The sequence below is a fragment of the Mustela nivalis genome, assembly GCF_964662115.1.
Source record: "Mustela nivalis genome assembly, chromosome: 10".
In the NCBI taxonomy this organism is placed as follows: Eukaryota; Metazoa; Chordata; class Mammalia; order Carnivora; family Mustelidae; genus Mustela; species Mustela nivalis.
In genome coordinates this window covers 14,202,923-14,224,489 of record NC_139029.1, presented here as the reverse complement: position 1 = coordinate 14,224,489, position 21,567 = coordinate 14,202,923, and the positions used below count along the sequence as shown (strand labels likewise).

General features: G+C 37.6%; 1 protein-coding gene across 50 annotated transcripts in view; it reads left to right on the top strand.

Moving 5' to 3' along the window:
- The window catches only part of EIF4G3 (eukaryotic translation initiation factor 4 gamma 3), a 346,104-nt gene that overhangs the window by 162,365 nt on the left and 162,172 nt on the right, over positions 1–21,567 (top strand). For 17 of the 50 annotated variants that reach the window (XM_082684539.1, XM_082684529.1, XM_082684570.1 and 14 more), the window contains 3 exons: positions 13,173–13,268; positions 14,710–14,823; positions 18,527–18,559. In XM_082684539.1, the coding sequence (XP_082540665.1) occupies positions 13,239–13,268; positions 14,710–14,823; positions 18,527–18,559 (177 nt within the window). In that variant the 5' untranslated portion in view covers positions 13,173–13,238. The remainder of the gene's footprint in view (positions 1–13,172; positions 13,269–14,709; positions 14,824–18,526; positions 18,560–21,567) is intronic. The other 33 variants (XM_082684560.1, XM_082684562.1, XM_082684556.1 and 30 more) reach the window with 3 other exon arrangements.

Below are 21,567 nucleotides of genomic sequence, written 5' to 3'. Positions count from 1 at the left end.
GGATCTTTTGCACAGTGTGCATATAATTAACACTAATGTCCAATTAAAAATGATTGAGGGACGCCTGGGTGGCTCAGTTGGTTAAGCAGTTGCCTTCAGCTCAGGTTGTGATGCCAGGGTCCTGGGATCAAGTCCCTTATCAGGCTCCTTGCTCAGCAGGGAGCCTGCTTCTCTCTCTCCCTCTGCCTGCCACTCTGCCTGCTTGTGGGCTCTCTCTCTCTCTCTCTCAATTAAATAAATAAAATATTTTTTTAAAATGGTTGAGCTGTAAATTGTATTTTGTGTTTCATACCTTAGTAAAGTATAATAATTTTTTAAAAAGATTTGTTTATTTACAAGAGAGAAATAGCACACATGAGTGTGTGAGCACAAATGGGAGGGGCAGAGGAGAGGGTGAGAGAATCTTAAGCAGACTCTGCTGTGGAGCCTGAGGTGGGGATCGGTCTCACAAACTGAGCCTGAAACAAGGGTCAGATGCTTAACCGACTGTGCCACCCAGGTGCCCCTAATGTATTTTAATTTAATAAATTCATTTAAATAAAATAAAAAAATTTGTGTTTTCAGTTGCATTAGTTAGATTTCAGCGATTTAATGTGGCTAATGGCTCACATATTGAACAGTTTAGTTGGAGGCCATTTACAATTGTTGCAGAAATTTCTAATTATACTGGTTGTGTAACATTCAAGAAGATAGTTCTCAAGATGCTTGGAGGCATTGTGGATACCATCATGGTCAGAGTGTTGGTCTAGACTTTACCTTAGGGTATTATCTTTGCTTTTCTGGCCAGATTTAAGTATCAAATATTTATTTGTGTGGTGGAAGAGTTTCTCACTATTTATATTCTATAGTAGAATTGTTATAGTATATATAACAAGCATGAAGGAATACATTCATATATATGCACACATATAAAGAAAAAAATTAAAATACTTCAGAACTTTTATAAGTTAATAATTATGTTTTAAAAATTTGGTGTAGCTATAGTCTTCTTTTCAGATTTTAAAAGGTATTCCTAGCTCTGAATGATAGAAAAAGATTTGCCTCTAGCACCCATACAGTTTAATATTTTACATTCCAGCATTTTATATAAATAATGGAATTTTTTTTGGTACCATGAATTAAGGGTATATATTCACCTTTTACCAGAAAGTTATCCATTTATCCCAAAACATTTTATTAAGTAATTCTGTGTATTTTTCTACTGACTTGAAATGCTATTAGTACCTTCTATACATATATGTGCTTATTTTAACATTCTCTGTCAGTAACATTCATTCCATATCATGTTCTTCTGTATCTTTTTTAATGACTATAAAAGATTATGGCTGAGTAAATAATTTTTATACCTATATCTATCTTTTACAGTTAAACTGTGAATTTCTTGAAAGTTAAGAAACCTGCACCAATAAATCTTTATCCTCATTTATGTACATAGCCCAGAACTATATATAGTATCTCTTTGTGTTAGGTTTCAATAAATACTGTTTATTGATTGTGATTTATGAGATGATTTATGAGATTTATTAATTGTGATTTATGAGATGACATTTATGTTCCAAGAATATTTAGAATTTTACAAAATGCAGAATTCCTACTGGATTTTCTGGCTGAGTTTCTATTTCTTTTCTATCATGTGAAGAGGAAACTGAAGGATAAAGGTTATTTTCATGACTTTATTATTAAAGTAATCCTTTTGATCCTTGAATAAGGAAAAACATGTAATACAGAATTTTTAAATAGAACCATACGTTGTATCTTGTACTTTCCTTCCAGTTCCCATTCCTCTGAAGTAGGTGATGCTGTTTGCTTAGCAAACTAAGTTTGCTCAGGAAGACATCTTATGTAAATTTATTCATTTAGTATATTAATTTTATGTATCAAAAAATCCCCACAAGTAGGTTGCATTTATATTTTCTCATTGAATGACTGTAGTATAATTTCACCTCTTCTCTAGAAAAACATGAACATTTAACATGCCTCCCCTTTATTTGGCCTTATGAATATATCTGTTCCTTTTTTCTTTTTTTTTAAAGATTTTATTTGTTTGACAGACACAGTGGGAGAGGGGACATAAGCAGGGGGAGTGGGAGGGGGAAAAGCAGGCTTCTTATCGAGCAGGGAGCCTGATGGGGGCTCGATCCTGGGACCCTGGGATCATGACCTGAGCCTAAAGCAGATACTTAACGACCGAGCCACCCAGACACTCTGAATATATCTGTTCCTCGAAAGGAATTCTTGTGTCACTTGGGTAAACTTATTTAAAATGTCAGACTATGGGGCACCTGGGTGGCTCAGCGGGTTAAAGCCACTGCCTTCGGGGTCCTGGGATCGAGCCCCGCATCGGGCTCTCTGCTCAGCGGGGAGCCTGCTTCCTCCTCTCTCTCTGCCTGCCTCTCTGCCTCCTTGTGAGCTCTGTCTGTCAAATAAATAAATAAATATTTAAAAATAAAATGAAATAAAATAAAATGTCAGACTATGAAAACACTAATTCAAAAAGATTTTTGCAGCATCATTTATAATAGTCAAATTATGGAAGCAGCCCAAGTGTCCACTGATAAATGGATAGACAATGAAGATGTGGTGTGAATTGTTGAATCACTATATTGTACACTTGAAACTAATGTAACGCTATTGTTAACTTTACTGAAATAAAAATTTTAAAAAGTAAAATTTGGCAGGTGTTATGTACTAGCTCCTCAGAAAGTTGTGGGAACTTAATTTTTTCTTTTTCTTTTTTTTTTAAGATTTATTTAGAGAGAAAAAGCATGGGGAGGGGCAAAGGGACAGAGAGAATCTCAAGCAGACTCTATTCTGAGCATGGACACCCGCATAGGGCTTGTCCCGTGACCTTGAGATCATGACTTTGGCCAAAACCAAGTGTTGGTCTCCCAACCAAATGTGCCACCCAGGTGCCCTGCAACTTCATTTTTCAATCAGATTTGCATGTTCATGCACGCATTCACAGTATTAAATTTAGTCATTTAGGTAGTATTTGTTTCAGGTGAAGGAAGAGTCTTAAATAGGAGAATCTTATTATTTTTAAAGATTTTATTTATTTATATGACAGCACAATCAGGGAGAGTGGAAGAGGGAGAAACAGGCTCTCCACTGAGCAGGGATCCTGAGCTCAGTGCTTAATGCCAGGACCCTTGGGATCATGACCTGAGCCAAGGCCAGATCCTTAACAGACTGAGAGCCACCCAGGTGCCCCTTTAATTTTTTAAAATTTATGTATTTGTTTTAGAGAGAGAGAGAAAGAGAGTGTGAATGAGTAGAGGGAGGGGCAAAGGGAGAAGGAGAATCTCCAGCAGACTCCCACTGATCACAGAGCCCAATGTGGCACTTGATCTCAGGACCCTGAGATCATGACCTGAGCCAAAATCAAGAGTCAGGCACTTAACCGACTGAGCCACTCAGGCAACCCCTGTTAGAATTATTTTTGTTGGTTTAAGTCCATTGTACTATATTGCAAAAACTGAAAATGTTTGTTGATTTTTTTCATATATTTTAAAAACCATCACATCTGGACCCGATGCTGTATTATAGTGTTCTGTCTTGTAATGGAATTTACCCTCAGATTTTTATCTTTAAATATCCAAATCACTGTTTCTTAAATAGTTATTATGGACTTAAAGGTTATGTCTGCAGCACAGAAATTGTTTTGTTTGGCTTTTTTTTATAATTGGCATTCTGTTAGCATTTTGTCAGTTAACACCATTTGCTAGTTTTTGTTACTATTGTGTTCTTATTTCCCAAGTTGATAAGAAAGTATCTGTGATTTAGGAAGGTTCATTGAAACATAAAAGTAATGATGAAAATGAGATTGTAAGTCTGTAACTCATGTAAACTTAACAGTGAACTGATCGACAGTTTAAATATGAATAATTCATATGTATGTCTTTGGAGAAGTAAGTCTTTGTAATACCTGTGAAGGTGCAAAAAGAAAAAGTACAAACAAAACCTATGATGTCTATTGAAGTGATACACTATTGATCTGTCCCTAGTTCTCTGTTCACTCGATATTATGAAACACGCTTATAGAATTTTCCTATTTAAATATTGGCAATATTTTCCAACAAAGTACAGTAGTATATTAAGCAAGTTATTCCATAATGACTTAAACTTGGTGAATTGGGTCATTACATGCAGAGAAAAGAGAAAAAACCTAGATGCATTTTTCATAGTTGCATTCTTTGCAGCATCGACAGGTACAACTTATATCATTCCAAAGAAGTTTATAAAACCAGCCACAAAGAATTGAATAATCCTCTGAGAGAAGCTAAGTGAGCTATTGGCAAAATTCCTTTATCTGTGCTCTATTAAAATCTCATAATGGCACAATGGCCACAATGGCATACATTGTGAAAGTGGAATCACTTCTGTGTGTGACTGTCATCAGGTATTATGCTTTGTGTTTAGATGAAACCGCTTGTATAGAATATGAATTTGCTCTTGGCATATATATAATTTAAGTAGAAGAAGTACTTGATTATTTTTTGTTTAGAATAGTAATTCAAAGCTAAAGGAAAATAAATTCTTCTAATAGTATTCATTTTAAGACCTATGATACAGGGGCGCCTGGGTGGCTCAGTGGGTTGGCCGCTGCCTTCGGCTCGGGTCATGATCTCAGGGTCCTGGGATTGAGTCCCGCATCGGGCTCTCTGCTCAGCAGGGAGCCTGCTTCCCTCTCTCTCTCTGCCTGCCTCTCTGCCTACTTGTGATTTCTCTCTGTCAAATAAATAAATGGAAAATATTAAAAAAAAAAAAGACCTATGATACAGTGCATGTATTGACAGGGAACCATCTATATGTGTTGCCAGGAATGGTGTATTACCTAATGAAAGAACTTGTGCCTGAATGGTAATTCACATACCATTTTTTCAATTAACTTTAGATGTGTTTGTTGCCTTATATGTCTCCAGTGTTGAAGATATTAATGAAAATTTTGTATTAAGTCAGATGTGGCCATAAAGCATATTTTCAGCATCTTCTCTGAAAACAAATTAGGGTGCTCTTCCTTTTTGTAGTACTCTAGCTCTGGGAGGGCAACATTCTCATGTAATTTCTTGAAGGATAGAAAGAGAACACTTCTGTATGTTTTTTATAAGTTGTACTTCTCAATGTTATATTTGGTATCTTGACAGAAGCTTTTGCTTCCACCAACATCAACTAAATGTTGGAATAAAGTGTCAAGATTTCCTAAAACCAACAAGCCTTACCACTGAGAATATAATATGGCTTTCTTAACAGTTGTTCACTTTGTTTAATTTGATAAAGGATGAAATTGGTGCTGTATTTTACAATTATATTCCAAATGTTGTCGTGAAACCTGACAAAATACTTTTCAACTTAGAGTGCAGACACAGTTGATAAGAAATCCACTTACCTCTCTTGGAAAGGAGGCAAGATGATAGAGGAGTAGGGGATCCTGTTTCAACTGGTCCCCTGAATTTCGCTGGATATTTATCAAACCATTTTGAACACCCATGAAATCAGCCTTAGATTATGATTATATATCAGGATCTCAACAAGCAGAAATGTGACTGCTTTTTGCAAGGTAGGATGTTTAGAGTCATGACTCCGTGGGGAGATACCAGAAGATGAGCAGAAGGGGGGAGGGAACCTCCAAAGCTCGTACCTTGGAAGGGGTACAACAGCAGAGTGCCAATTCAGAACCCTTAGAAATCTGCTCTAGTGAGAGACATACCTCTCTAATGGGGGCTCGGGAAATGAAAAGCCAAAAATTCTAGGTGTAGAGCATTGTGATCTCAGTTTAGGGGGAACCACAGAGCAAAATGGGATTCCTGAAATGGTAGAGTGCCTTAGCATTGGAGACAGGAAACAGGTTATGGTTAGTGAACCCAGGAAGGGACTCTCAGCTCCAATTACCATAAACTGAGAGCCAGGCCAGTCGATAACTGCTCTTTCCTTCAAGAGCCTGAAAAAACCTGGAACCCAAATCTTCAGCCAGGCAAAAACTTGCAGCATGGTAGTGGCCAGGAGAAGGCTTCAGAGCAGAACCCAGACCTGATTCCAGAGTTTTAGGTGTACACATGAACCCACAGCCACTCGTGGTTTTAGAATCACAAAAGGCAGTGGCACTCCTGGGCCCCTGAGACTACCTCTGAGAGAGTTGCTATGGGCGCGCACCACAGGAGGCCGCAGTTTTTAGCAACACCTGCAGAAGTGGAGATTGTTTGTCCTAGAAGGGCTATTAAAGAGGACAGATTGAGATTTTTTGCTCTGGGCCAGAGATTTGGCTGCGGCTATTTTTGCTCTGATTCTCTGAAGAGGCAGGGAAAGCATCCAGGGAGCAAAAGCCACACAGAAGACTGGTTTCCACTGAGCCCATCCTCCTGACAGGGAGCAGGGTATCTCTGCACAGGTGGGGTTACCTGAGAAACAGTGCGGCAGGCCCCTCCCCCAGAAGACAGGCTGGAAGAACAGGTGAATGAGAATCCTCTGGATCCTCTGAGGCTGTAAAATCCCAACGCCAGAGGAAATTGTATATGAGCTCCAGGTGTGACTTCACGACTTGTTTATTTTTCAGATTTTTTTCCTTTTCTCATGCTTTTTCTCTGTTGTATTTTTCTTCTCTTCTCTTCATTTCAGCTAGATATCTCTTATATCAGCTCATTTTTCACAGTTGCTTTTTAGCTTTTATTTTTACACATGTATACTTTTAAAAAATAGATATATGCTTTCTTTTAGACCTTTTTTCACTCTGTTCATATATACAAGTTTTACTTTCCTTTTAATTTTGGGATGTGGTGTCCTCTAACACACAGACCAAAATACACCCAGGAACAACTGAAATACACTGCTTTGCCCATTGAGAAATTATAGCCCCCCATTTTTCAATTTTTCAATTTTATTCTTGTGTTTCATTTTGGCTTTAGTTTTTTTTTTTTTTTTTTTTTTTTTTTTTTTTTTTGGTGGTGTCATTTGACCCCTCTGCATTTTGCTAGGGTGCATCTAGCTTGGGTCATGGTTGATATTTTGGACTCTGCATTCACTCAGCCATTCCTTGACAGAATGACTAGGAGGAGGAACTCTCAACAAAGAAAAGAACCAGAAACAATGTCCTCTGCCACAGAACTAAGGAACATGTATATAAGCAAGATGTCAGAGATGGAATTCAGGATAGCAATCATGAAGTCAATAGCTAGGCTTGAAAAAAGCATTAGTGACAATATAGACTCTCTCTAAGGGCAGAAATGAGATCTAAGCAGGTCGAACTTAAAAATGCTATGAATGAGGGGTGCCTGGGTGGCCCAGTCATTAGGCCATGATCCTGGGGTCCTGGCATCAAGCCTCGGGCTCCCTGCTTGGCAGGAAGACTGCGTTTCCCTCTCTCACTGTCCCTGCATGTGTTCCCTCTCTTGCTGTATCTCTCTTTGTCAAATAAATAAAATCTTTTTAAAAAATGCTATGAATGAGAGACAGTCTAAACTGGATACTCTAACAGCGGGCATAAATGAGGCAGAAGAGCAAATCAGTGATCTAGAAAAAAACTGATAGGAGGAAAATAGAGATAGGCAGCTACTAGCCCATGAAAATAGATCAATGAAATGATGCCATGAAACATACCAATGTCAGAATTATTGGGTTCCCCAAGGAGGTGGAGGGAGAGGGAAGACTAGAAGGTATATTTGAGCAAATCATAGATAAGAACTTCCCTGATCTGGGGAGGGAAACAAGCATTTATGTCCAAGAGGCAGCGAGGACTCCTCCCCAAAATAAATAAAAATAAGTCAACATCCCAACATATAATAGTGAAACTTGCAAATCTTAGAGCCAAGGAAGTTACCCTGAGAGAAGCTAGAGGGAAGAGATTTCTTATATTTGGAGGGAGGAACATTAGAATAACATCAGACCTGTCCACAGAAAGCTGGCAAGCCAGAAAGGGCTGGCAAGACATATTCAGGGTACTAAATGAAAAGAACATATAACCAAGAATACTTTACCCAACAAGGCTGTCGTTCAGAATGGATGGAGAGATAGAGTTTTCAGGACAGAAAGAAACTGAAAGAATATGTGGCCACCAAACCAGCCCTGTGAGAAAAATTAAGGGGGATTCTTTAAGTGAAGAGCAACCTATAAGTCACACAGACCAGAAAGAAACAAAATCTATAGAAATGGACTTTACAGGTAATAAAATGGCACTCAATTCCTATCTTTCAGTAGTACACTGAATGTAAATGGGCTGATTGCTCCCATTAAAAGACAGAGGATTTCAGATTGGATAAGAAAGCAGGACCCATCCATATGCTGTCTGCAAGAGACTCATTTTGAACCTAAAAACACCTCCCGATTGAAAGTGAGGGGATAGAGAACCTTTACCATGCTAATGGACCTCTAAAGAAAGCTGGGGTAGCAATCCTCATGTCAGACAAATTCAATTTTAAACCAAAGACCATAGTAAGAGATGTAGAGGGACACTATATCATACCTAAAAGGTCTATCCAATAAGAAGATCTAACAATTATAAATATCTAAGTCTTCGACATGGAAGCAGCCAGTTATATAAGCCAGTTAATAGCCAAAATAAAGAAACTTTGATAATACATTAGTAGTATTATCAAAGTAGACCTCAACACTTCACTTAAGCAATGGACAGATCATCTAAGGAGATTAAGAAACAGCTTTGAATGACACATTGGACTAGATGGACTTCATAGATATATACAGAACATTCCATCCTAAAACAACAGAATACTTGTTCTTCTCCAGTGCCAACAGAACTTTCTCCAGAATAGGTCACATACTGGGTCATAAATCAGGTCTCAACTGGTACCAAAAGATTGAGATTATCCCCTGCATATTTCAGACCACAATGCTGTGAAACCGGAACTCAACAAGAAGAAATTTGGAAGGAACTAAAACACTTGGAAGTTAAAGAGTATCCTGCTAAAGGATGTTTGGGCCAACCAGGAAATTCAAGAACTTAAACAATTCAATGAAACTAATGAAAATGAAAACACATCGACCCAAACCCTATAGGATACTGCAAAGGTGGTTCTAGGAGGGAAATATGTAGCCATCCAAGCCTCTTGAAAAAATTAGAAAAATCCCATATGCACAAGCTAAACTTAACTTAAAGGACCTGGAGAAAGAACAGCAAATAAGGCCTAAGCCAAACAGAAGAGAAATAATAATGATTAGAGTAAAAATCAATGAAATACAAATCAGAAAAGCAGTAGAACAGATCAATGAAACTAGAAACTAGTTCTTTGAAGCAATTAGTGAGATTGGTAAACCTTTGGCCAGACTTATCCAAAAGAAAAGGGAAAGTACCCAAATTAATAAAATCATGAATGAAAGAGGAGAGATCACAATTAACACCAAGGAAATAGAAACAATTATTAGACATTATTATCAACAATTGTATGCCAACAAATTAAGCAATCAAGAAAAAATGGACACATTCCTGGAAACTTATAAACTACTAAGACTGAAATAGGAAGAAATAGACAATCTGAACAGACCAATAACCAGCAAGGAAATTAAGCAGTAATCAAAAACCTCCAGAAAAATAAGAGTGCAGAGCCAGATGGCTTCCCAGGGGAATTCTACCAAACCTTTAAAGAAGAAATAATGCCTATTCTACTGAAGCTGTTTCAAAAAATAAAAATAATGGGAAAACTTCCTCTTTCTATGAGGCCAGCTTTACTCTGATCCCCAAACTAGACAAAGATCCCATCAAAAACGAGAATTACAGACGAATAGCCTGATGAACATGGATGCCAAAATATTCCTAGCCAGTAGGATCCAACAGTACATTAAAAAGATTATTCACCACAATCAGGTGAGTTTTATTCTGGGATGCAGGGTGGTTCAGCTTTCAGAAATCAATCAGCATGATAGAGCACAGTAATAGAAGAAAAGACAAAAACCGTATGATCCTTTCAACTGATAGAAAAAGCACTTGATAAAATACAGCAGCCTTTCCTGATTAAAACTGTTCAAACTATAAGGATAGAGGGAACATACCTAAGTATCATAAAAGCCATCTATGAAAAGCCCACAGCGAATGTCATTCTCAGTGGGGAAAAAATGAGAGCTTTTCCCTTAAGTTCAGGAACCTGACAGAGATGCCCACTTTCACCATTATTGTTCAACATAGTACTAGAAGTCCTAGCCTCAGCAATCAGACAACAAAAAGAAATAAAAGGCATTCAAATTGGCAAAGAAATCCATTTACCTCTCTTATGTTGGAATAGTTAACTTCAATTAGAAAGTTAACTTTAAGTTGAAATAGTCAACCTCCAGCCTTCTAGAGTTTGAATGTGATATATACACATAAACTTGATTTTTCAGACAGTGCTAAAAATTATCTTTGGTGAGAAATCCATGGCTAACTTTTGGGTCATATGTGATGCAATTATCACCTATTTGATAGATTTGAGATGCTTGCTGTCATAATTTTCAATTTGTGGTCAGATTTAGTACACCTGTTGTGAAAAAGGGAAACTAACCTGATGTAGGTAGGACCTTAATGTTGGTTATAGAGATGGGCATAATGTTACCATGTTCAAAGATTACAAGTTATCCTCTGTGTCCAGTGTGTGTCCATTGATTTTGTTTTGTTTTCATTAATTAAAAGTTATGATAAAGTTTTTAAAGATTTGCTTTGAAGATTGTGTGTGTGTGTGTGTGTGTGTGTGTGTGTGTAATCTCTATACCCAATTTGGGGTTTGAACTCATGACTGCAGTATCAGGAGTTGGATGCTACACTGACTTAGCCAGCCAGGCATCCCTCAGACATTTGCTTTAAATTGTTAATCCCAGCTAAACTGCCGCTAAATGGTCAACAGACGCTAAAAATTGTAGAATTTTCTTTTAAAACAAAGTTAGAATACTTTCTAGAGATAGCATTTACTTTGTTACCTTGGATAAGACACTTGTATTTTCTTTCTTTTTTTTTTTAAGAGATTTATTTATTTGTTAGAGACAGAGACAGGGAGAAAGAGAGCAAGCTTGCCAGTGGGTGAAGAGGGAGAGAATCCTTTTTTTTTTTTTAAAGAATTTTTTTTTTTAAAGATTTTTTTTATTCATTTATTTGACAGAGAGGGATCACAAATAGGCAGGCACGGAGGGGTGGGGGGAGCAGGCTCTCTGCTGAGTAGGGAGCACAATGTGGGCTCCATCCCAGGACCCTGAGATCACAACCTGAGCTGAAGGCAGAGGCTTAACCCACTGAGCCATCCAGGCTCCATGAGAGAGAGAATCTTAAGCCGAATCCCGACTGAGTCTGGAGCCTGACATGGGACTCAATCTCTTGACCCACGAGATTATGACCTAAGCCAAAACCAGGAGTCAGACATTCAGCCAACTGAGCCACCCAAGTGCCCTGACATTTAAATTTTGTGACCTTTGATTTCCTCATTTGTAGAACTGGTATTGTGGTGGTAAAAGGTGATTGTACAGTAATTGATTTTTCCTCATTTAATCTTAGGAATTTACTTGTGAAGTAGATTAGCTAATATTTTTACATTCATGGGAAGGATAAATTACTTGCCCAAGTAAATGGCAGGTGGGATTTGAAGCCAAGTCCTGTGATTCTGTATCCATTGCTATTGCCCTTATTTCATTTTATTTTTATTTATTTTAAAAAGATTTTTACTTATTTATTTGACAGAGAGAGATCACAAGTAGGCAGAGAGGCAGGCAGAGAGAGGAAAGGAAGCAGGCCCCCTGCCGAGCAGAGAGCCCGATGCAGGATGCCATCTCAGGACCCCAAAATCATGACCCGAGCCGAAGGCAGCGGCTTAACCCACTGAGCCACCCAGGCACCTGCTCTTATTTCATTTTAAACATGTTACAGATTTCTTCTTCTTCTTCTTTTTTTAAGATTTTATTTATTTATCGGGGGGGGGGCGGGGAGAACGAGCACAGGCAGACAGAATGGCAGGCAGAGGCACAGGGAGAAGCAGGCTCCCCGCTGAGCAAGGAGCCCGATGTGGGACTCGATCCCAGGACACTGGGATCATGACCTGAGCCGAAGGCAGCTGCTCAACCAACTGAGCCACCCAGGCATCCCTTTTTTTTTTCCCCCTTTCCTGGATTCAGTAGCACAAATGCTAGTTTGTAGTATTTTTTTTTAAAGATTTTATTTATTTATTTGACAGAGAGAGAGATCACAAGTAGGCAGAGAGGCAGGTAGAGAGAGAGGAAGGGAAGCAGGCCCCCTGCCGAGCAGAGAGCCTGATGCAGGATGCCATCTCAGGACCCTGAAATCATGACGCGAGCCGAAGGCAGCGGCTTAACCCACTGAGCTACCCAGGCGCCCTAGTTTGTAGTATTTAACATGGTTTCATAATGAAAAGCTGATATTCTTATTTTCAGAAAACCTATGGTAAGTTAGTACATAGTACCACTTACCCCATGCTTTTGACTAAAGTTCGTATTGATTATATATTTTTATGTAAAAAAAAGAAAATGGTCGTGTAAAAGGATTAAAGTGTAAGCAGTGGAAGAGAACAGCAACAATATAGCAGTAAACCTAGTGAACTGCTAATTTGTCTCTGGGGTGTCTTCCTCAGTGGTTTTCTTTGCTTATAGATACTTTGGAAAACTTACCACAGCAATAACACATTCTCTCAGCCATGTTTCATTTTGTTTGTGGCATGGTCTGTCCGTTTCTGAAATAGATGAATGGACAGTGAGTGCTCTTTGTACTTAGGTTATCAAATCATTGTACTTAGTTGTTGGGTTGCAGATGTCTCCTTATCAGGAGGTGTTTAAAGTAACCTCTTAAAAAAATGCCACTCTGATTCTGAATTGCTGTGTATTGTGGTAAAGATAAGTTTTTAAAAGTAGAGAAAAATAAATGAAACAAGATGGGATTGGGAGGGAGACAAACCATAAGTGACTCTTAATCTCACAAAACAAACTGAGGGTTTCTGGGGGGAGGGGGTTTGGGAGAAGGGGGTGGGATTATGGACATTGGGGAGGGTATGTGATTTGGTGAGTGCTGTGAAGTGTGTAAACCTGGTGTTTCACAGACCTGTACCCCTGGGGATAAAAATATATATTTATAAAAAAAAAAAAAAAAAAGTAGAGTTGTAAACCGTACTAGTAAATACTTTAATAAATTTCTTTTGAATACTTTGAGTTATCCTGCCATGTATATTCAAAATATGATATTATTCTTGTCATTTTTTTGACAGACCCCATATCCCTCTGGACAGAATGCAGGTCCAACCACGTTGGTATACCCTCAAGCCCCTCAGACAATGAATTCACAACCTCAAACCCGTTCTCCGGTAAGTATACAGAAGCTTGTTCTAGACAGTGTTTTCCGTTTAAGTTTGTGTTTTTAGGAGCTTCGGTTCCTTTGGCTAAAACTTTTACTCGTTTTTGGAAACTTGTTCCAAGGACAGTTTATTTTACTTTATTATTATTATTACTATTACTATTATTATTATTATTATTGGTCAGAACTGCATTTTCAGACTAGTATAGGAATAATTTAAATTTATTGAGAGAAGAAATGGAGCTTTTTATCTTCTTTTACTTTTATGTGGCATGATTTTTTTTTTTTAATCTGGTTGCATTCAAGTTCATTTCAGCTCTTAATTTGTTGTACTGTTCATAATTCAGGAGGACAGTAAAACAGTGATTTTAAAAGTAAATTAAATTTCATTAATTAGACTCTCAAATTTCAGTGGTTTGGGAAGTAAGATTTCTGAATCGGTGTCGCTAGAACAGTTCTAACCATTTGACAGTTTGGACATATGCATGACATACACCAGTGGTGTATTTATTTTTTCAGACGGTAAATAAATTGCGATACAAATTAAAATGCTGTCATCCTCTTTGCTCATCCTTTACATGGATTGCAATAAATATTGCAAAGACTGAGAATTTACTCTAGGTTCATCCCTCTGTTTCACAAAAGTATATAGTGGCTTCAGCTGTCCATTCCTTAGAACGTCGTTTCCTGCCCTGCATGACTGATTTTTGCCAGAAGGTGCTTCTGTAACATCTCACATCGTATCTCACATTCCTACTTGTATCTCAGCTCTGTGTTTTCCTCAGAGTACAGGTATCTTCTTTGGTTTCCCACCCCTGCTTTTTTGCCTATAGTATAGGGGTATTTCATTGCATTAGCTCCTATTCATTTCGTTTTATGCATGAACTGAGAAATGTTGAAATGTATGAAAAATTGCTCAAAGAACTAGAGATCATGGACTGCACCAAAATGTAATCTCTTTCTTACCCTCTTCTGTCTTCCTTTTCCCTATTGCCCTCTTCTCCAATACCTGTTCTTAGATCCTGGTTCTCCCCAGGGGGTGGAAGAACCTTTCTAAAGAGGTGGGACTTTGGTCCTAGTTAGTTGCCTGTTTGCTTGTCTTTTTTTTTTTTCTTTTTTCCTTTTTCTTTTCTTTTCTTTTTCTTTCTTTTTTTTTTTTTTGCTGAAATGATCAACAAGATGTCCGATGCAAGTTGTGTTCTGAGAGTGGTTTGGGGTTGTGGATACTTGACTACTTGGAGTGGGCCTGAGATCTCACCAGATTAATTTAGATAGGCCCTGCTTCTAGTCATTAAACATGGGACATTATGGTAAGCTCTTACTGCAAAGAACTATGGCCCTCTTCACCCCATCCCCCTTTTATAATTATTGAAAGAAAAGAAATTTACATGGTTAGAACTGGCGCAAAACCTGACTGAAGAGCTGCATCTCTAAACCAGTTTTTTTGACAGCCCAGCAGAACAGTGCCAATACATTGCACAGACAACTGGAAGAGGAGGAAGGTTTTGGAACAGACTCCCGTTTACAGGTCCTTGGCTGGAAGAGGCTGGATAAAATACTGCATTGTAAGCAATATAACAAACTGTACTTCTTGCAGGCAGTGGTGCCTCTGGCACTCATTATTTTTGACCACATCCATTTATTGGCTGATGAACAGAAATGCTTTGATTGCTTCTTCTCTGGAAGTCTAACCTAGCATGGCAGTTTCTGCCAGGCATAGCGGGGAAAAGAATAACAAATTGGGTGGGTCTTCTTGATTGGGAATTAGACAGGAGTAATTTGGGGTTTAGATTTTTCTTTATTTTAAACTCAAAGAGGGATATCCCTTTCAGATAAATTTGATATTAAAAGATAAATTTCAAGGCTTCTTTTTCCCTCTTTCCTTTTTATAATTGAATATCAAAGAGGAAATTGTCTGTAGTTGTCAGCCATGTTTCTGTGGTCATAAACTCTTCAGATACTATCCTCTATGCAATTTTTGCCATCTGCTCTGCTAGTGACCATTACCACCCCCATTACTAAAAACCACACACATAACATTCCATTACATATCCCAAAACAAGTGCAAGACTAGCAAACCCTAGACTACTCTTGCTTGTTGTTTTGGGTCCAGTTTTCTTTATTTCATTTGTGTTGGTGCTGGGAGGGTGAAGTTGGGATATGAAGTTTGACAGGATTGCATTTTCTTTCTACATCCCAAGTTGCCATAGTTTAGTCTCATCCATCCCACAGCTATCTCAACTGGTGAGGAGAGGTAAGCTGTTGCACTCAGGAAGGGACCCTTCCCTTGGCTTTGTAGAGCAGCTAAAACTTACTCCATTCTATTTCTGCATTAATGGGCCATTGGCAATTGCACAGTTTAGGCTCTTCTGTTCTTCCCTGGACAGCTGCCTTTGCAATCCAAGTGGCTTCACGTGGCATCCCCTCCCTCTTTCAGGTTATCTTTGTGTCCGTATTTCTATTTGATGTATAGTATCTTAGTGAAATTCATATTATTGAAAATTTGTTTAAAAGCAAAAAGGTACTGGTTAGCTACCTATCTGTTCCATTTTCTGGTTATACTGGAACTCTTTAAAAAATAGCTTATTTTTAAATAGCCTCCAAAGTATCTATTAAATGCCTCATTGGAACGGGGAACAGTTTGGCTTTTGTAGTAACCTGTATCCACTGGTTATATTTTGTGGTTCTAAGTGCCAAAAATGCATCAGTGTTATGTTGGCCATGCCCTGTTGCCAACTGTGCACAGAAGAGTGAGTGAATGGGTGGGTGGGTGGCATTAACATTGGATCCAAGTTCACAGAAGGCTGCTTTCCTTAATATCTACAGTCCTCACCATCTAAAAACCCCTTAAAAAATAAAAAGAAGAAATGAATCTTTCTATTTTTAATATGAGCCAGCAGTGACTACAGTTTGTTCTGTTGCTTACAGTTACCCATAGGATTAAGACTGTTGTCATTCCAAGTGGAAAGCTCAATAGCCAATGGTGACTAGTGCAAAATAGACTAGGGTACTTTCCAACTAACTTGTGTTTTTTTTGTTTTTTCTTGTTTTTGTTTTTGGTTTTTTTTAAATATATGTGTAATTTTATAAGGTACTCCTCTTGCTCATAGAAAGTTCTCTTTTGACTGGAATCTTCCGAATATATGAAGTTACAACTTTTATTTTAGAGCCTTAGAAATGAGACCTTTCTGTGGAACAGTGATAAGACAGGTACTGCTATACTCAGGTTAATTTTTTAACGTGGCCCTTCTCTCTCATTTTCTTCAAAAGTGTCATGTAGAAACATCTCACTTCCACCCCCTACTTTCATACCACATGGGTGGTATTGCCTATTCTTGAAATTTGGTGTCCATAGTAGAGGTATGATCTGTTTTCTTTTCATAATTGGAAAACTGAAAATATAAGACCTCAGTTTCTATGAAGAGAAAAAGTTCACGAAGTAAAGTTGCCCTTATCATCATTCTAAAAAACTCTTTTATAGTAGTTAGCAGATATAATGGCTGACCTAACACACTCTAATCACACAGGTCATCAAGGGCTTGTTAATTTATGCTGAAAAACTTCGAATTGTGTTTAAGACACTTTTCATTACTTGAAAAATTGGTGATGTTTTAGCTTCTAAGAAGAATTCTTAATAAAGCAGTCTTCAGCCAGCTCCTGCATTATGGCATATGCTCCACTGCAATTTTTTGAAAATTATTTACGTGAAATAGCAGCAATTGGGGAATTATTCCACATCTCTTGCATGTAACTTAAATTCTGAGTATGAGGGATTGGTTCTTAGTTAATCTTCAGTCTGATTCACCTGTAGTGTTGAGTTAATAGAAGGAAGGCTTTCTAGGAAATAACTGAAGACGTATTTTAGTTTCTTAAATGTATTCCATTCAAGTCCTTGTGGTTTGAGTTCAAAACTGCTTTGTAAATATTTTCTTTTCACTATTAAGGGGGTCGTTAACATTTCAATAGTTAATGTATTAGTAGCCAGTACATGACACTATGTCCCGAACAGTTTTCTCTGTCTTTTTTTAAGATTTCATTTATTTATTTGACAGACAGATCACAAGTAGGCAGAGAGGCAGGCAGAGAGAGAGAGAGAGGAGGAAGCAGGCTCCCTGCTGAGCAGAGAGCCAGATGCAGGGCTCAATCCCAGGACCCTGGGATCATGACCTGAGCAGAAAGCAGAGCCACCCAGGCACCCAGCTTCTCTGTCTTTTTTAGTGAAATTACACTGGAAGTCTAGTTAATGGTCTAGTGAAGAATAGTTGATCTTACAAGTTTAGTACTTAAAATTTTATTAGTAGGAAAGCTTTTTCTTTCATTGTACATTAGGGAAAGTAAGAGAGTGTATATTACCTGCTTTTAAGCACTCTGTTGGGCTAAGGAATTATATTTTTTTGTTTGTTTTTATTCTCAGTATCAAATAGCAGTAGGTACATATGGACAGTGTTGTGCTGTTGTGTATAAAAACTGAGAGATTTTATTTCTTTCACTCTTTTTTCTTCCTGAGCTTAAAATAGTACCACTTTGATTAATCATTTTAGAGGGTGATGTTCTTTACCAGCTATTTGCTTTGGTATGCCTGATATTAAACTTTACTAGTTAATTGTATTTAAATATATATGTCGTAATTTATATATTTAAATATATATTTATATATTATAAATATATTTGTATATTTATAGATATATAAATGAAATTTTATTCTTTAAGAAATAAAGGAAGATACTGAAATTTCCATTTCATGTGTGAGATACCCTATTAAACTAAAGTGAATTTGAAATCGGTCCTGTTAACATTCTGTATTTCCTGTTGGACATTTTAATTACCTCCTGGCTATTTCTTATACTATAAAAACTTCTCCATTTCCTCCAGCTGTATCAGTTGCATAAGCACCCTTGACTTTTTCATGTTTGTCTTAATATAATCACTTAGTATTTCAAACCTTCTTTTGCTTTATTTTAGGATTTTATTTTATTATTTTTTTTAATATTCCTATCAGAGAGATACCCTTATGTGCCTAACAGCTTAGCTGTTTCTCTCCCAGCTGATAAATGGCAAACTATAGCTGGAGTGGTGTTAACCTGTTGAATCTTAGTACCTGTCTGTCACTGTCCTGCAGCAAAGCTTTGACTGTTTGTGTTTTTTTTTTTTTTTTTTTTCTTGTGGGTTTTTTTCTTTTGGCATATTGTGTGACATTTTGGTTTTTGTTGTGGTGTTTCTGACTCTTTGTGCCTTTCCTTTTGTGTTTGTTTTCCCTCCTTTTCTCAGTTTGCAGCGGGGCCTCGACCTGCCCATCACCAGGTACTGTACCCTTGCCCCTTCACTATCACCTTTAACTAATAGGTGGGGGCTTTAGTAGCTGCTGATCCTTAGAATGCTGCCATTCCAGGGAACCACCCAACCTGTACTCTTTAAGAGTAGCTCCAGTCTCCTGTGATTCTGTTCTTTTTGTCCTTCACTAATTTCACGGCATTTTGTTATTAACGAACACATTCCCTTCTGTTAATGGCACAATTTAAAAATAATAAAGTGGTTTTTTCCCCCCAAAACAATTGCTCTCAATTTAGGGAACCCTGAAAATTTTCAGATATGGTAAGCCCTCACAGATTTTGTGGTTATATGTATTGTTTAAATTTGACTGGAACAGGCAACATTCTAAGGGTTTTCTGTTAACATTCTGATGTAACTTGTATTGATGTGTATAAAATAGCATTAGTATTTCTAAAACCATTTAATCTCAGTTACTAACTTAGATCTAATATCAAATTAACAGTTAATACATAGTCATTTGTTTCATAGAATTATTCTCAGGATACATAGAAAATAAATACATTATTTAATTTTAATGTTTATAGCCAGTTGGTTCTTTTTAAATGAAGTAATTATATAAATTAAAATTAAAAAATGTATATGCTGGCACTAATTTATTTAGCAGGAATATACTAGAGGAGGTGGTTTGGGATAAAGAAAAATCTTGCAGGGTTTTTCCCTCCAAATAGCTTCTTACAGAGTATCCTGAAACATTTTCTCTTGCTATAGTTGAAAGGGCCTAGGCCTTACAGATCTGGGTTCATATTACCAGCTTTACTGTGCAACTATCTGGGTTAAACAGATCTTTTTCTGAGCCTTAGTTCCCTCATATGGGAAACGGGAATAAATGCCCTCCATTTTAGAGATAAGATTCTTTAGGCATCTGACATAAAGTAAACAGCAGGAAGTGTTAGCTGTTTTTGATACTGTTATGCAGCCTAGCATGGTTTGATAAAATGAAAGAAGTGTTACCCATTGTTTACCTGTGTTAATCATAGTTAGAATTCTTATTATTGAGTAAATGGACATGGTGTAATTGCTGGATTTCATTGTCTACCAGTGATATAAGGCTCTATTTCTCAAAATGAAGTCTTTTTAATTTTTTTTTTTTAATATTTTATTTATTTATTTGACAGAGAGAGATCACAAGTAGGCAGAGAGGCAGGCAGAGAGAGAGGAGGAAGCAGGCTCTCCACTGAGCAGAGAGCCCGATGCGGGGCTCGATCCCAGGACCCTGCGATCACGACCCGAGCCAAAGGCAGAGGCCTCAACCCACTGAGCCACCCAGGCGCCCCAAGTCTTTTTAATTTAGATGATAAAAAACCAAGCATATTCTGAAGTGCTAAGGACACTTTGCAGGAGAACTCAGATATGGTTATGTGAAATGGATGGCAATTCTTTGGGTTAGATGAAGAAATAAAATTCGGGTATTTTTTAGTATCAACAGACAGCGTTGTTAAAGTACTTTAAGAGCTTGCATTGTCATGTCAACTAGACCTAGGTTTGAGTCTTACTAACTGAGTGGTTTTGGGCAATTTATTCATTGGTCTCAGCCTTTTTTCTCATCTGTAAAATGGGGACAATACTAGTACCCATCTTAGGACTGATATGAAGAGTAAATGAGATAATGGAAGGACAGTGATTAGCAGTGTTTGGCATATACTACAATTCTAGATTGATTACTTATAATTGAAAGGAAGATAAGCCCATAGGTAAAAAGGTTGATTATAAATTTTATAAAATATTTCGTCAATGGTCATAGAGGCAAGGCTTAAATTTTAGTCAGGGATCAAGCCATGGAACTATTCTTAACAGAGAAGCCTGGGAGTTCTCTGTTCCAAAAGCAGTGTAGGAAAAAAACTACTGATTAAGAAAAACTATTTCTAAGCTCCTTCATATAAGGCTGAGTGTTTCTATAATTTCTGTTCAATTGCATTGGTCCTCAAATAGGGATGTTGTAGTTAAGCCTTTATAAAAGAGTCTATCTACTCTGGGAAAATTTGTTTTCTGAACTTTCTCCTGAGCCTAAAGTCTTGTGATACTCTTTGTCTTCTTTAATTCCAAAAACCAAGGAACACTTAAAGGAGTCTTGGTGAGAAAAGGTTGATTTCATTTCTGAAATGATTTTCATGTGTCATATGACTCAAAGTTTTGGCAGATTGGTTCTTTATTTAGCTATGGGATAATGCTTGTGAAGTTATGGCATATTTCAACCATTAGAAAAGTAGAACTCCCTGTGTGTATATGCTTATTATTTATTCATTAGCAAGGAACGTAATTACTTTCTGACACAAGTTCTTGAAGATCAATTCTTGAGATGGATCATAAATCCAGAGTGTTACTTTTGGATACAAAAACCAGAGAGCTGGCTGCTTTTTACTCTGGTATTCCTCCTTTCTAAATAGCAGTTTAAAATTTCTCATAACACCAGAGAGAATTGAGTACGGAAACCTATAACTTTGGTGGAGACAGCAGTAGGAATTAGTCCCCTTGGAAAACTAGGAGAGAGAGGGCCGGGAGTTGAAGTGACAGTGCTGAGCGGGAGCTAGCTGAAGCCGTGCTGTGGCGGAGAGCGAATTGTTAGGAAGAGTTTGCTCTGCTTTATCCATGGCTGTACAGTCCAGTTTGGTTTGTTCCAGTATGGAATAGGTATTGGCATTTGGGGTGGGATAACCAGTTATGAAATCCTTCCCTGTGAATTGCAGTTCATTTAGCAACCTTAGGACTCTAAATGCCAGTAGAATTCCCGCAGTGACAATTAAAAAACAAAACAAAACAAAAAATACCTCCACATATTTCCAGATAACCCCCATGGAGATGATACTATTTCCCACTTAATGGTTGAAGTTTGTATTTAAAAGTCTTCTCCTCAAATCTAAAGTCATGTTAGAGGGGCTCCTTGGGTGGCTTAGTTGGGTAAGTGTCCCACTCTTGGTTTTTGGCTGAGGTTGTGATCTCAGGGTCGTGAGACCGAGCCCCATTTCGGGTTCCATTGGTGG